The 15,849-nt window shown below is 53.1% G+C and overlaps 1 protein-coding gene across 4 annotated transcripts in view; it reads left to right on the forward strand.

The window, feature by feature from the left end:
• Positions 1-14,942, forward strand: part of C18H16orf96 (chromosome 18 C16orf96 homolog) — a 42,721-nt gene extending 27,779 nt beyond the window's left edge. For 2 of the 4 annotated variants that reach the window (XM_071084032.1, XM_071084035.1), the window contains exons 8-16: positions 218-292; positions 1,658-1,822; positions 5,451-5,569; positions 6,061-6,123; positions 6,999-7,091; positions 8,088-8,247; positions 8,440-8,539; positions 13,613-13,693; positions 14,427-14,942. In XM_071084032.1, coding sequence (XP_070940133.1) covers positions 218-292; positions 1,658-1,822; positions 5,451-5,569; positions 6,061-6,123; positions 6,999-7,091; positions 8,088-8,247; positions 8,440-8,539; positions 13,613-13,693; positions 14,427-14,644 — 1,074 coding nt within the window. In that variant the 3' untranslated portion in view covers positions 14,645-14,942. The other 2 variants (XM_071084033.1, XM_071084034.1) reach the window with 2 other exon arrangements.
• Positions 14,943-15,849: the final 907 nt, after the last annotated feature.

The following is a 15,849-nucleotide window of genomic DNA, read 5'->3' on the forward strand; positions in this document are numbered from 1 at the left end:
TAAGGGGACAGCTTGTCCCAAGTCGCATGTTCCTTCCCTTCTCATCTGGGCACCTGGAGCCCTTGAGCCCGCATCTTCTAACGCCCACGCCCACCTGCCTGCTGTCCGTACGGCCCGCTGTGCCTCCCCAGCACATGGCAATGGTAGAGGTGGGAGGTTGGTATTTTACCCTCAAGGCTCTCTAGGATGGCAGACATGCCTGTGCTTCTGTTCTTAGACTCTCCAGGCTCAAATCAAAAGACTGGAAATGAACAAGGTGAATAAGAGCACGATGGAGGAGGAGCTGAGAGAAGTGAGTGAGCAGAGGGTCCTCTGCCTTGCCTACTCCCCTACCCAGGGAAACGGAGCCATCCAGGCGAAGCACACCAGACAGCCTTCCAGAATTTCCCTCCCTCTTTGTTCATATTGAAAACAGGAGTCGCCGGGCGCGGTGGCTCAAGCCTGTAATCCCAGCACTTTGGGAGGCCGAGACGGGCGGATCACAAGGTCAGGAGATCGAGACCATCCTGGCTAACCCGGTGAAACCCCGTCTCTACTAAAAAATACAAAAAACTTGCCGGGCGAGGTGGCGGGCGCCTGTAGTCCCATCTACTCTGGAGGCTGAGGCAGGAGAATGGTGTGAACCCGGGAGGCGGAGCTTGCAGTGAGCTGAGATCCGGCCACTGCACTCCAGCCTGGGCGACAGAGCGAGACTCCGTCTCAAAAAAAAAAAAACAGAAAAAGAAAACAGGAGTCAGCTGGGAGTGGTGGCTCATGCCTGTAATCCCAGCAATTTGGGAGGCCAAGGCAGGTGGATCACCTGAGGTCAGGAGTTCGAGACCAGCCTGGCCAACATGATGAAACTCCGTCTCTACTAAAAATACAAAAAATCAGCCAGGCATGGTGGCAGGTAACTGTAATCCCAGCTACTTGGGAGGCTGAGGCAGCAGAATCGCTTGAACCTGGGAGGTAGAGGTTGCAGTGAACCGAGATTGTGCCATTGCACTCCAGCCTGGGTGACGAGCAAAAACTCAGTCTGAAAAAAAAAAAGAAAGAAAGAAAAGAAAAGAAAAAAGAGTCACATCAACTCCCATTTTCAGCAATTGAGGATTATTAACACTTCTATGTGAACTTGAAAATCATACATCAGCTGTGCACAGGGTGGCTCATTCCTGTAATCCCAGCACTTTGGGAGGCCAAGATGATAGGATCACTTGAGGCCGAGAGTTTGAGAACAGCCTGGGAAACATAGCAAAATCACAACTCTACAAAAAAAATTTAAAAATTAGCCGGGCATGGTGGAACATACCTATAGTCCCAGCCACTCAGGAGGCTGAGGTGGAAGGATCCCTTGAGCCCGGGAGGTGGAGGCTGCAATGAGCTATGATTGTGCCACTGCACTCCAGCCTGGGCAACCTTGAGCAAGATCCTGTCTCAAAAACAATAATAATAATAATGATAATAAAAATCATACATCAACTTCCCTGTTATAGGAAAACCTTGGCTTTGATCTCAAGATCGTGTTTGAATCCACATAGACCCCAGGGTTGCATTTAAGCCAAGGATAAAAGTCCAGAGTTCTAAACTAGAAGCACCAGACCCAAGGGGTGTGATGTCTCCCAGCTTTGCCTTCCTCCATCCCAGCAGCCTCACCTCCCTGAACTCCCTGTCTCCCTAGAAAGCCGACAGGAGCGCCCTGGCAGGCAAGGCAAGCCGAGCTGACCTGGAGTCTGTGGCCTTGGGGATGAACGAGATGATTCAGGGCATGCTCTTCAAGGTCACGATCCATGAGGACAAGTGGAAGAAGGCTGTGGAGGAGCTCAGCAAGGATGTGAACACGAAGGTGAGTGTCCCTGTGTTGATTTTCACTTTCTTCCTAACAAATTAACCCAGAAATTAGCAACTGCAAACAACAAACGTTTTCAGTTTAGGAGGAGCAAGAATTTGGGAGTGACCCAGCAGGTTAGCTGGGTGGCTCAGGGTCTCCCATGAAATTGCAGTCAAGATGTCATCCAGGGCTGGTCTCATCTGAAGGCTCGAATGAGGCTGGACGAGCCAATTCAAAGGAAATTCCCTCATGTGGCTGTTAGTAACACTCTTCAGTTCCTCATCCCATGGACTCCGCCTTAGGGCCACTTGAGTGGCCTCATGACATGGCAGCTGGCATCCCCCAGAGCAAATGATCCAAGAGGGGAAGTAAGAAGCTGCAATGTATTTATACACACACACACACACACACACACACACACACATATACATATACAGGGCCTTACTCTGGGCACCTTCCCCATACATAATCAATACATGAATTGATCCCCATTTCACAGAGGAGAACACTGAGCCTCAGAGAGGTTATTATACTTCCCTCAGGAAATGCTGCTGCTCATGGTGGAGCTGGGACTCAAACCCAGAGCTGCCTGATTCTAAACCTAATTTAACCTCTTTGGGTCAGTCCAGCCACCTCAGTTGCAAGAACCATGTAGCACTCTCGTTGGACTGACTGTTCCAGTCTACGACACTATACTAATTGAGGAAAGGGCTATGGCTCCTCTAGACATTTCCCTAGGGTCTGGCACATCACTGGCAGTCAGTAAATGATGAATGAATAAATGAATGACTGTCACGGACCCTCAGAGACTCCCCTCCTCCACCCCACATCCCTGCGCTTACCCAGGAGAGAGGCATAGTTAGGCTCCAGGATGGTCGCCAGCCATACCTCTTGGTATTCACACGGTTGTGTAGCCCCCTCCCACGTTGAATGGGACCAGCTTGTGTAACCAACAGGATATTAGAGAGATGATGGAGGGTAACCGCCTTCCATCATAAAAGACATTGCAGCCAGGTGTGGTGGCTCACGCCTGTAATCCCAGTACTTTGGGAGGCCAAAGCAGGCAGATCGCTTGAGCCCAGGAGTTCAAGACCAGCCTGGGCAACATAGTGAAACTCTGTCCTCCCCGCCAAAAAAACAAAAAGCCAGGTGTGGTGGCACACACCTACAGTTCCAACTACTCAGGAGGCTGAGGTGAGAGAATACCTGAGCCTGGGAGGTTGAGACGGCAGTGAACCAAAATCGTGCCACTGCACTCCAGCCTGGGCAACAGGAGCACCCTGGCAGGCACTCAGAGTGAAACCCTATCTCAGAAAAAAAGGTGGGGGCTCAAAACAACCAAAAGCAACACGTGAAGAGATTGTACTTGTTTCCTGGTTTAATTGAAGCAAGTCTACAAATGGGCTGGAGATGACATCCAAGTCAGGAATTGTTGCTAATTGTATTAAACATAATCGTATTGTGGTTATAGAATAAAATGTTATCACACTCAAATATTTATTAGGGAAATGTCACCATTTCTGTAACTAAAAAAAAAAAAAAATACTCCAGCCGCTAGGCACAGTGGCTCAACGCCTGTAATCCCAGCACTTTGGGAGGCTGAGACAGGTGGATCACGAGGTCAGAAGATTGAAACCATCCTGGCTAACGAAATACAACAAAAATTAGCCAGGCGTGGTGGCAGGTACCTGTAGTCCCAGCTACTCAGGAGGCTGGGGCAGGAGAATGGAGTGAACCCTGGAGGCAGAGCTTGTAGTGAGCCAAGATCACGCCACTGCACTCCAGTGTAGGCAACAGAGTGAGACTCCATCTCAAAAAAAAAATACTCCATCAGGTGGCACAGTGGCTCACACCTGTAAACCCAACACTTTGGGAGGTTGAGATGGGAGGATCACTTGAGCCCAGGGGTTCCAGACCAGTGCTGGCAACATAGCAAGACTGTATCTCTGCTTTAAAAAAATATTTTTGGCCAGGCACAGTGGCTTACGCCTGTAATCCCAACACTTTGAGAGGCATAGGTGGGTAGATCACTTGAGATCAGGAGTTCGAGACCAGCCTGAGGAACATAGTGAAACACTGTCTCTACTAAAAATACAGATTAGCTGGATATGGTAGTGGGTGCCTGTAATCCCAGCTACTCGGGACAGTGAGGCAGGATAATCACTTGAACCCAGGAGGTGGAGGCTGCAGTGAGCTGAGATCGCACCATTGCACTCCGGCCTGGGCAACAGGAGTGAAACTCCATCTCAAAAATAAATAAATAAAATAAAAGTAAATAAATAAGTCCGGGTGCAGTGGCTCACACCTGTAATCTCAGCACTTTGGGAGGCTGAGGCGGGCAGATCATGAAGTCAGGAGTTCGAGACCAGCCTCGCCAATATGGTGAAACCCCGTCTCTACTAAAAATACAAAAATTAGGCTGGGCGTGGTGTCTCACGTCTGTAATCCAGCACTTTGGGAGGCTGAAGTGGGCGGATCACCTGAGGTCAGGAGTTCGAGACCAGCCTGGCTAACATGGTGAAACCCCATTTCTACTAAAAGTAAAACAAACAAACAAACAAATTAGCTGGGTGTGGGAGCACGTGCCTGTAATCCCAGCTACTTGAGAGGCTGAGACAGGAGAATTGCTTGAACCCGGGAGGCGGAGGTTGCAGTAAGCCGAGATCGCACCATTGCACTCCAGCCTGGGCAACAAGAGCAAAACTCCCTCTCAAAAAAAAAAAAAAAAAGGCCGGACACGGTGGCTCACACCTATAATCCCAGCACTTTGGGAGGATGAGGCGGGCAGATCATGAGGTCAGGAGATTGAGACCATCGTGGCTAACACAGTGAAACCCCGTCTCTCCTAAAAAATTAGCTGGGCGTGGTGGCAGGTTCCTATAGTCCCAGCTACTTGGGAGGCTGAGGCAGGAGAATGGCATGAACCTGGGAGGTGGAGCTAGCAGTGAGCCAAGATCGTGCCACTGCACTCCAGCCTGGGCAACAGAGTGAGACTCCATCTCAAAAAAAAAAAAAAAAAAAAAAGCCAGGCATGGTGGCATGTGCCTGTAGTCCCAGCTACTTGGGAGGCTGAGGCAGAAGAATTGCTTGAACCCGGAGGCAGAAGTTGCAGTGAGCAGAGATCGCACCACTGCACTCCAGCCTGGGTGATAGAGAGGGATTCCATCTCAAAAATAAATAAATAACATTAAAAATAAATAAATACGATTGATTATGATGGTCTCACAACTCTGTAAATATACTAAATGCCATAAACCTGCCCACTTTACATACAGACCCTCAATAAACATGTGTTGAGTGTGTGAATGTCAGGTGCAGCGGAACCATTGTGAGAAAGGTTTCTCAGACCTCCCTGCCTGCAGTTGAGCTTGGTTTGATTTGGCCTTTGGAGACAGTAGCTGATGGTGTTTTTTGCTTTGGCTGCCAGGAAGCTCACCTTGCAGCTCCTCTCTACCAATAGCATCTAGTAGGGGTTGAGCCTCATCGAAGCTGTGTCATTTTCCCTTTCCTGGACTCCCTCACTAGTTTAGTTGAATTTTGTTACACCCTGTAACTCCCCAGGTTGCTGCAACCCCTCTTCTGGAAGGAGACTGGGTGTGAACTCATGACTATTCTTTCTTTTCTTCACCTTGGCTGTTGGCAGCTAGTCCACAGTGATCTGGATCCATTGAAGAAAGAAATGGAAGAGGTCTGGAAAATAGTCCGGAAGCTGCTGATTGAGGGCTTAAGATTGGATCCTGACAGTGCTGCCGGCTTTAGAAGGTGAGTGCCCGCCCAAGCCCCTCCTGGTAGGAATCCTGCTGCCCAGGCTGTGGGGGACACACCCTGGAAGCTCTGGGAGGAAAGATTCCAGACCTGTGGATGGGGGACAGGGGCTTGGCTGTGGCTGACAGCACCGAGGAGGAGGGAAGCTTTGTCCTGAGCTGGCAGAGGTGATCCAGCCCTATTCCCGCCAATGGGGAAACCAAGGCTCAGAGAGGGAAGGGGACCTGGGCAGATCCAGGACCCCGACCCCCACCCAGACAGTGCCCCAGGCAGAGGGACCCAATATTAATGAGGCTCCTGTCCTCAGACCACCCCTCACACAGCTTTAAAGGCCATCCCTTGTGTTTGGGGCGGCAGAGAAACCACAAGGGTGGTTGGAGACTGCAGGACCTGTGGGGCTGAGCTGGGCTGGGCACTCGTGGGAGGGGTTCAGCCCTACATGGCCTGGGCCCAGCAGGGGCAGCGGCTGAGGACCGTGTGCCTTTCAGGAAGCTGTTCGAGCACGTGAAGTGCATCTCTTGTGACCGGCCCGTGGAGATGATGACTGGCCCGTGAGTACCGCCGCCCAGGGTGCCCTGGCCCTAAGGGCTTGTGGGGCCCGTGGATGTTTTCTCAATGCCCCTCCATGTGCACTGTTCCATGCGCGCTGTGTGTCTACACATCCATATACAGCGTTTTCCAGCCATCGAGTCCATACACGTCCACGTGCACCATTCTGTATGCACCAGGTGTCTACACATCCACATACACTGTTCTGCACCATCAAGTCCATACACATCCATTTACACTCTTCTGTATGTGCCATGTGTATCCACATTCATATACAGGGTTCCCCAGCCTTCAAGATACACATGTCCACATACACTGTTCTACAGCCATCAAAAATATACAAATATGTGGCCTTGTGTGATGGTGCCTGCCTATAGTCCCAGCTACTCAGGAGGCTGAGATGGGAGGATGGCTTGAACCCGGGAGTGTGAGGTTGTAGTGAGCTAGGATTGTGCCACTGCTCTCCAGCCTGGGTGACAGTGAGACCTCATATCAAAAAAAAAAAAAAAAAAAAAAAAAAAAAAGGCCATGTTGCCAAGGCTACTCTCAAACTCCTGACCTCGAGTGATCTGCCCACCTCAGCCTCCCAAAGTGCTGGCATTATAGGTGTATGCTACCGCACCTAGCCTGGTTTTTACTTTTGGAAATAGAACAATTGTTTTTTGTGTCTTACTGTGATGATCAGAGCTCCTGAGATGCCTCTCGGGGGGGCCTCTTCTACTTCTATGCTGTGGACGCTTCTGGCATTTGAGGGTGGCGACCTGAGCCTGCACCTCCTTCCTCCTACTGGGAAGGCTTCCTGGAAGGGTGGGAGCTGAGCCCTCTGCTGGCCTGGCACGCCTCCCACAGCCCCTGCTGCACCCTTGTCCTCCAATAGACATCTGATCACCATCCGCAAAGCCCACCTGCTGTCCCGGCTGCGGCCAGCCAGCGCCAACAGCTACGAGTACTTGCAGCGGCAACACATGAGGTGAGCAGGGTAGGCGCCCCGCATGGAGGCCGCTCTGGGGCCTGGGAACCCTGTTCCTGCAGAGACACATCCTCCAGGCCCAGGGACCTAAGATTGTCCTGGACATGGCCAGCCCTTCGCAAGACAGGCACTCTGAGAGGTGACTGGGGCGGCAGACAGGCCCACGAGATGATGGCGGACGGAGGAACTGACATATTTACTGCGCATCTATTGTGGGCCAAAACCTGTTAGAGGGTTTCTTATTTAAATCTCACAACCTCCTGTGAGCTAGGGTTCCTACGCCCATGTCCCTGTCTCTTGGCGGAGGAAATCGGTGATGATGGGGGACCCTCAGCCGCTGCTGTGCCCGGCAGGCACTATGCGGAGCGCCTTATTGAGTCCTCACAGCTGCCCTCTAAGATGTATCCTGGTGCCATCCCATGTCACAGCTGAAGAAACTGAGGCTCAGAGAACTGCAATGTCCTGCCCAAGGTCACTGCTAGCAAGTGGCAGGGCTGATGTCCAAACCCTCAGGTTTCCACTGCACCCAGCTGGCTCCCTAGGTCCCAGCCCCACCCCTCAACCTCCTGACATCCCACGGCTCTATGGACCTCCCCAGCCTGCAACCCTGCTGTGGGGACATCTGGCCAGGTGGGGGAAGAACTGGTGAATAGTCACCACAGCCATGGGAAGGGGAGGGACATGGGGGCCTGCGCTGACTCTGTCACCCTCCCTCCCTGGCTCCTTGAGATCAAGAAATTAGAAGGACACGCTCTTCGGGCCAGGGGTCCAAAGGGAAATGGCTGGGTCTGGGGAAATGCAGGTCTCAATTTGATTCCTCTGCCCCACTGTGTGCATCTGTATCCATCCAGGCCCCATGCCTGCCTGGCTGTGCCAGCTAAACACAAACTGAAAGAAATGCTGGTCTTCCCTCGGTGCTGGCCAGGCCCTTGGGCCCATCCTGGGCTCTGGGGTGCAGGGTCTCCAGGTCGCTGCTGACCCACTGCCCTGCCACAGGGAACAGCAGCGGCTGCAGCGCCAGGACCTCAGTATCCAGGAGGATTATCAGCAGGACTGGGGTGACGGCCCCCAAAACGCCGCCAGCCTCAAGTGCAAGTCCTGCAACCTGTCGACGCTCTATCCCTATGGGGATCCCCACATGATCGACTATGACAGCGTGAGTCTGGCTGGGGCCTCCTTCCCGGAGGGTGGACGTCAGCGCACCCCAGCCCCAAGTGTGGGACCAGGCCCCGAGCGGTGGGCGACCCCAGCAGAGGCTGCACTCTGTCTTCTGGGCTTCTGTGTGCACCAAAGTTCAGGGGAGGCTGGGTTGGGGGCTCCCTAACCTAGGACCTGGGCCATCCAACAGGCTGAGGTGGACATCCTGGGCGTGGATGGGATCCTGTACAAAGGCCGCATGAACAGCCAGAGGGGGGCTCAGCCCTCAGTCATTGCAAAGGAGCTGGCAGGTGAGGGGCATCGGGCTCCTAGGGCACCCTTGCCTGGGGTCCTGGTTCTGCTGGGCAGGGTGAGAGGGTGCAGGTGGGGCCCAGAGCCAGCACTATCCCTGACCGGGGAGTCCTCACACAATCAGTCACAAAAATTAGGTCACAGCAGGCCCCCAGGAGACTCGGTCTTTGCAATGGGGGAGGGAGACTGCAAGAGCGAGGATCTGCTGCTGCTGAGATCAACAGCTGACCAGAGGGAGGGCCATGGCCACAGGACCATGGCCTGTGACGAAGAACCATGGGCTAGGAAGGGTGCTAGGTGGGTGCCAAGGGATGCCAGTCCACGGAGGGGGGACTGGACAGCTGCCCTGAAGCCCTTGAAGAGGGACTAAGACTTAGCTGGATGAAGGAGTCAGGTTAGAGGAGAGTGGTCGTGTGGCAGGAACGGTGTGTGCAAAGGTCCTGTGGTGGGTGGAAGCCAGGCACAGGCAGGAGCTCAGGACGCCAAGTCTCCCTGGAGGGCGGAGACTGGGGTGGGGCAGTGGGGTGACAAGGAGGAGACTTGGGCCAGACCCCAGAGGCTATCTGTTAATATCACAGGCAAGGGTTGGGTCAGTGGGAGACCCAGACATGTGCACATCTGGAATCAGTCAATGTGGTTGCTGCAGTGCTGAGGCCCGGCTCTGGCCGGCTCCTGCTGGGATCCCAAGACTCTGGAGTCCATCACTGGGTTCGAGTCCATCACTGGGTTCTCTACACAACCCTCGAAGGCTCTTCCCCCTTGGGGATGAGGAGTTCTAAATTTTGCCCCTGGGTGGGAGCCACACACCGCCCCGTAAGGAGTGGTCCTGGAGCCACAAGATGGCCGGGGCCTGAACTCCACCCGCAGAAATTCTGAGGCTTTTTGTTGTTTGTTTGTTCGTTCGTTCGTTTTGAGGCAGAATCTCGCTCTGTTGCCCAGGCTTTAGTGCAGTGGTGCGATCTCGGTTGACTGCAACCTCCACCTCCTGGGTTCAAGCGATTCTCCTGCCTCAGCCTCCTGAGTAGCTGGGACTACAGGTGCGCGCCACCATGCCCAACTAAATTTTTGTATTTTTAGTAGAGATGGGGTTTCACCATGTTTGGCCTCAAGTGATCCACCTGCCTCAGCCTCCCAGAGTGCAAGGATTACAGGCATGAGCCTCTGTGCCTGGCCCTCCAGCAGAAATTCTTTCTCGCCACCGCTGTGCCGTCATTGACTCAAAGACTAAACACCAGACATGGAAGAAAGGAAAGGGAGACTGTTTCATCAGCGTGCTGGGCAAAGGAGGAGGCACCCTGCATTCGCCTTCTGGGGCTGCCAAGACAAATTACCACAAGGAGGGTGGCTTAAAACAGCTGAAGTTCCTTCATTCCTGACCCATGCGGCACGCCATCCCATTGACCGGGCACCGTGGCTCACGCCTGTAATCCCAGCACTTTGGAGGCCGAGGCAGGTGGATCATGAGGTCAGGAGATCGAGACCATCCTGGCTAACATGGTGAAACCCCATCTCTACTAAAAATACAAAAAAAAAAAAAAAATAGCTGGGTGTGGTGGCAGGCACCTGTAGTCCCAGCTACTGGGGAGGCTGAGGCAGGAGAATGGCATGAGCCCGGGAGGCAGAGGTTGTAGTAAGCCGAGATCGTGCCACTGCGCTCCAGCCTGGGCGACAGAGTGAGACTCCGTCTCAAAAAAAAAAAAAAAAAAAAAGACAACAACAGCTGAAGTTCCAGCCTGGGCAACAACAAATTAGCTGGGCATGGTGGTGTGTGTCTGTAGTCCCAGCTTCTCAGGAGGCTGAAGTAGGAGGATTGCTTGAGCTCAGGAATTTGAGGCTGCAGTGAGCCATGATCTCACCACTGTACTCCAGCCTGGGCGACACAGCCAGACCCTGTCAAAAAAAAAAAAAAAAAAGGCCGGGCGCGGTGGCTCAAGCCTGTAATCCCAGCACTTTGGGAGGCCGAGACGGGCGGATCACTAGGTCAGGAGATCGAGACCATCCTGGCTAACAGGGTGAAACCCCGTCTCTACTAAAAAATACAAAAAGCTAGCCGGGCGACATGGCGGGCGCCTGTAGTCCCAGCTACTCGGGAGGCTGAGGCAGGAGAATGGCGTAAACCCGGGAGGCGGAGCTTGCAGTGAGCTGAGATCCAGCCACTGCACTCCAGCCCGGGGACAGAGCGAGACTCCGTCTCAAAAAAAAAAAGAATAGAACAAAGCGAAACGACAACAACAACAACAAAATACAGCCAGAGTTGATCCTCCCACTGTCCTGGAGGCTGGAAATGCTAAATCAAGGGGTCAGCAGGGCTGCACTCCCTCCCTGGCTCTTCAGCTTCTGGGGCCGCTGGCACTCCCTGGCACTCCGCTGTCCCCATGTGGGCTTCTCTTCTGTGTGTCCTCTTCTCTGTCCCCCATAAGGACATTTGTCTTTGGATTTGTGCCCGACCTAACCCAGGATGATCTCATCCCAAGATCCTTAACCTAATTATACCTGCAAAGACCCTTTCTCCAAATAACGTCACATTCACAGCTTCTAGGAGATGTCTCTTTTTGGGGAGCACCATTCAACACACCCTGTTTCCAAGCGAGCCAGACACCATCTCAAACCCTGCATTCTCCCTGGTGGGATGTGGCTCGTCTTGGAGAGGACTGGCCGTTCCAGCCCCTGCCCCCTGCCTGGTATCTGCTGGGAGGGCTCAGGCTGGGCGTCAGGGATCACCAGGCAGGATCACAACAGTGGCTAATATTTAATATTTAATGAACCGCGACTTCATGCCAGGCCCTGCCCCACCTCCTTCACCCTCCAACAACCTGCCAAGGAGTTTCACAAATGACCAGCTGAGGGCTGCTTGCTGGAGGGCCAGGGCAGATGGAGTCCACATCTGATGCACCCAGTCCTGTCCCCACTCATCCACTGACCTCCCCAAGGACTGTCACCCTAGAGGGAGGGGCTTTCCACCTTGGCTTATTCATTCCCAAGACCCACACAGCAAGCCAGGACTGGAATCATGATGGCGTCAACTGCTTTATGTTTGTTTGTTTTTGAGACGGAGTTTCACTCTTTTTTTTTTTTTTTTTTTTTTTGAGACGGAGTCTCGCTCTGTCGCCCAAGCTGGAGTGCAGTGGCGCGATCCTGGCTCACTGCAAGCTCCGCCTCCTGGGTTCACGCCATTCTCTTGCCCCAGCCTCCCCAGTAGCTGGGACTACAGGCGCCCGCCACTGCGCCCGGCTCATTTTTTGTATTTTTAGTAGAGACGGGGTTTCACCGTGGTCTCGATCTCCTGACCTTGTGATCCGCCCGCCTCGGCCTCCCAAAGTGCTGGGATTACAGGCGTGAGCCACCGCGCCCGGCCGGAGTTTCACTCTTGTTGCCAAGGCTGGAGTGCAGTGGGGCAATCTCAGTTCACTGCCATCTCAACCTCTGGGGCTGAAGAAATCTTCCCACTTCAGCCTCCCAAATGGCTGGAACTACAGGCGTGCACCACTACACTTGGATACTTTTTGTATTTTTAGTAGAGACGGGGTTTTGCCATGTTGGCCAGGCTGGTCTCAAACGTCTGGCCTCAAGTGACCCACCTGTCTCGGCCTCCCAAAGTGCTGGGATTACAGCACTTTGTGAACCACTGCGCCTGGCCTCATGTAACTTATTGACTACCATATATTATATTGAAATTGTGATAGATTTATACCATGTTAAAGCTGAAAAGTGGTAAGTGTGAAACCATCGTAAATCAGGGACGTTCTGTAGTAGAAATCAGTTGGAAACCTGTCTGTGGCCAGATCTTGATCAGTTTGTTGTTGTCACTCATTTATTTCCCCAAAAGAACTTTCTAACTCAAAACAGACTCAAAGCCAGGTACAGTGGCTCACACCTGTAATCCCAGCACTTTGGGAAGCTGAAGCCGGAGGATTACTTGAGTCCAGAAGTTTGAGACCAACCTGGGCAACATGTAAAACCCCGCCTTTTCAAAAAATACAAAAATTAGCGGGGCGTGGTGAGGCACCCTGTAGTCCCAGGTACTTGGGGGACTGGACTGAGGCTGGAGGATCACTTGAGCCCAGGAGGTTCCGGCTGCAGTGAGCCATGATTGCGCCACTGCACTGCAGCCTAGGCAAAAGAATGAGACTTGGTCTCAAACAAAAAAGAAAGAAAAAAGAAAAGAAAGGTCCAGAATAGAAAAATCTATAGACAGAAGGAAAATTGGTGATTTCCAGGGGCTAGGGTTTAAAGGGAGAGTGACTGCTTAACGGGGACAGGGCCCCTTTTGGGGTGATGGAAATGTTTCAGAACAAGGTCACGGTGGTGGTGTGCAACGCTGTGTGTGTCCTAAATGCCTCTGAATTGTGCATTTAAACTGGTTAATTTTACTTCATGTGGATTTTACTTCGAATAATGAAAAAAAAAAAAAAGATGAAGAACAGGAAGATGCGGGTGGGGGCATTTGCGTGCTCTGGCCCCCAGCGGGACAGTTAAACCATAAATAGCCCTGCCCACATTTCACCTGTGTCTTACTGTGCTGGAGTCACGTTGCACTCCTCCCTGGCCTTGAGTTTCTTTCAAAGAGGCTCCTTTTCTATCTTAGCCTTAAGACACTCTCGACTCAAGAAGGCAAGGAAGGCTGGGCACAATGGTTCACGCCTGTAATTTCACCACTTTGGGAGGTTAGGGTGGGAGGATAGCTTGAGCCCAGGAGTTCAGACTAGCCTGGGCAACATAGTGAGACCTCCTCCCTAAGAAACATTTAAAAAATTAACCCGGAGTGGTGGCGCACACCTGTAGTCCCAGCTCCTTGGGAGGCTGGGGTAGGAGGATTGCTTGAGCCCAGGAGTTCAAGGCTGCGTAAGCTCCAGCCTGGGCGACAGGGCAAGACACTGCCTCAAGAAAAAATAAAATAAAATAAAAGAGGGCAAGGAGGGAAGAACATTGTCTTATAAAGGAATGGACCAGGAGGTTTGGGAAATGGGGCTGGTCCCACAGAGGGAGAAGCCTGGCCGGTGCTGGGATCGGCCTGACACAGGCCCAGGGGTGGATGCCACCCACACCTGTCTCTTCTTTTCTTTTCTGCTAAGCTGTGAAGGCTCCGTGTCCCCCGTCACAAAGCCTGTATGACCGTGTGCACTCCAGCGCCCTGTTGGGTGCCATCTGCCCCCGTGAGTACCTGGCTCCCAGCCCCAGCCCAGCTGTGATTCTGGAAGAGTCTCCAGTCCCTCCTCGTCTCATCCCATCCCCCACACCCTGCCTGGGCTCTCCTGTCCACCTCCTCCACCTCCTGCCTGCTTTGCCTGCCCATGGCGCTTCAGAGATGCTTCCCGGACCCGGTGCCATCCCCGGGGCCCAGGCCAGGCATCTGTCCCTAGCGTCCACCCAGCTGCAGGGGTGGGGACAAGGGAGCTGAGGTTAGAAGGAACTGAGCTCCTCTGGTTCAAATCACCATGTAGCAGGCATCTGAGGGTACTTTACAGTTTACAAGGCAGTTTCTCCCTTATCTCATCTGAACCTCATCCCGACTGCTGTGAGATAGGCACTGTTTGCCCATTTCCCAGAGGAGGGAGCGGAGGCTCGGTCACCTGAGCTGTGGCCCAAGGTCACAGAGCTAGTGAGCTGGAAGCTGAGCCCAGATCCGTGGACTCCAAGCTCCATGTTCTTTCCCAGGGGCTCTGCTCCACTTAAGCAAATATTTCTGGTCTCATTTATATTGGGTCACCCACCCAGGACATTTAGGGTGCCCAGGGCCCAGGCGAGGTATGGCGCCCAGCCGGCCATGCCCTGTACAGCACTTCTAGTCCTGGGCTTCTCTTCTCCCTAGTGGGGATGGCCCTATCAGGCTAGTGTCTCCCAGGAAGGTTCTTGGCACACATCTGGGGTTTCTTCTGCTCCTCCCAGCCCTGTGCCCCAGCAACAGTGCCCACTCAGCTGCCTCAGGCCCTCATCCGACAATGCCAGCTCGGCCACCTTCCCTGCCACCTCTGCCGCTGCTGCCACCGCTGATTCCACCCCTGAGGGACCCCCAGCAGGCCCCAGGGTCCACCAGGCTCTCAAGAGCTCCACACATTGAGTCCCGAGTCAGCAGGAAGCCCCCAGAGGAGCCTGCCAACCCGTGAGCCCCACCCCGCTGCGTCCCCCACCACCAAGTCCCCTCCACATCTGAGGCTGAGACCCATGCGCCCCCCACCCCCACCAAGTCCCCTCCACGTCCGAGGCTGAGACCCATGTGCCCTCCCCCTTGCACCAGGTCCCCTCCACATCCCCAGCTGAGACCCAGGGCCCTGAGCCTGGCCCAGAAAGGGTGCTGGGGCCCTGGATAGAGGGGAGGGGTCTGTGTAGGGGACCCCCATGTTGACCCAGTGGCTGTTTTATCCTGTGCATATAAATACAAACAGCATAGTGCACGTTCTCATTCTACATTGTCATATAAACACAGCTGTCTAGAGTGAATTTTCCAACAAGCCAATTTAATTCCTTGATCCATTTTCAATGCAACACCAAGTGGTTTTAAAAACACTTTTCCAGCTGGGCGCGGGGGCTCACGCCTGTAATCTTAACACTTTGGGAGACCGAGGTGGGCGGATCACCTGAGGTCAGGAGTTTGAGACCAGCCTGGCCAACATGGTGAAACCCCATCTCTACTAAAAATACAAAAATTAGCTGGGCGTGGTGGTGGGTGCCTGTAATTTTAGCCACTTGGGGGGCTGAGACAGGAGAATCGCTTGAATCCGGGAGGTGGAGGTTGCGGTGAGCCAAGATAGCGTCACTACACTCCAGCCTGGGCAACAAAGAGCGCAACTCCGTCTCAAAAAACAAAACAAAACAAAACACTTTTCCTTTTTATTTGCTGGAATGATTTCATTAGAATCACTTCCAATTACAGCTCCTGCCACTGTGCATTTCATTTGGGGGCCATTATTTTAAGACCAATTTCCCCACGGGAACCAGACTGGGCTGTGTGCATCCTTTTTATTTCATGTTATTTCTACCAGTAACTGGTTATTAATTTTTTCAAAACAAAATCTGATTGTTTATATTTGCCTCTTGGCTGATCCATGAGGAGGCTGGTGCGGCGCCTGTGGGATATTCTGGGATGGCAGTCCCATCCAGGGCTAGGTGCCACTTGCCTGTTTCAAGTCTTTCTGGTTCCCGTGCTTGCCACCAATGCGTTTGGTGGAAAAAGAGCCAACTGTGAGGTCACACCGTGTCGCTGCAGCAATTGAGGGACTGGCCTTGGCACGCAGAGCAGAGGGCTCCCCCCAGGCTCCCCTCCCCACGATGCTTCCTTCTGGCCTTATTTCTTCCCCTTCTGACAGTTTGC

Source organism: Macaca nemestrina, chromosome 18 (genome assembly GCF_043159975.1).
Source record: "Macaca nemestrina isolate mMacNem1 chromosome 18, mMacNem.hap1, whole genome shotgun sequence".
In the NCBI taxonomy this organism is placed as follows: Eukaryota; Metazoa; Chordata; class Mammalia; order Primates; family Cercopithecidae; genus Macaca; species Macaca nemestrina.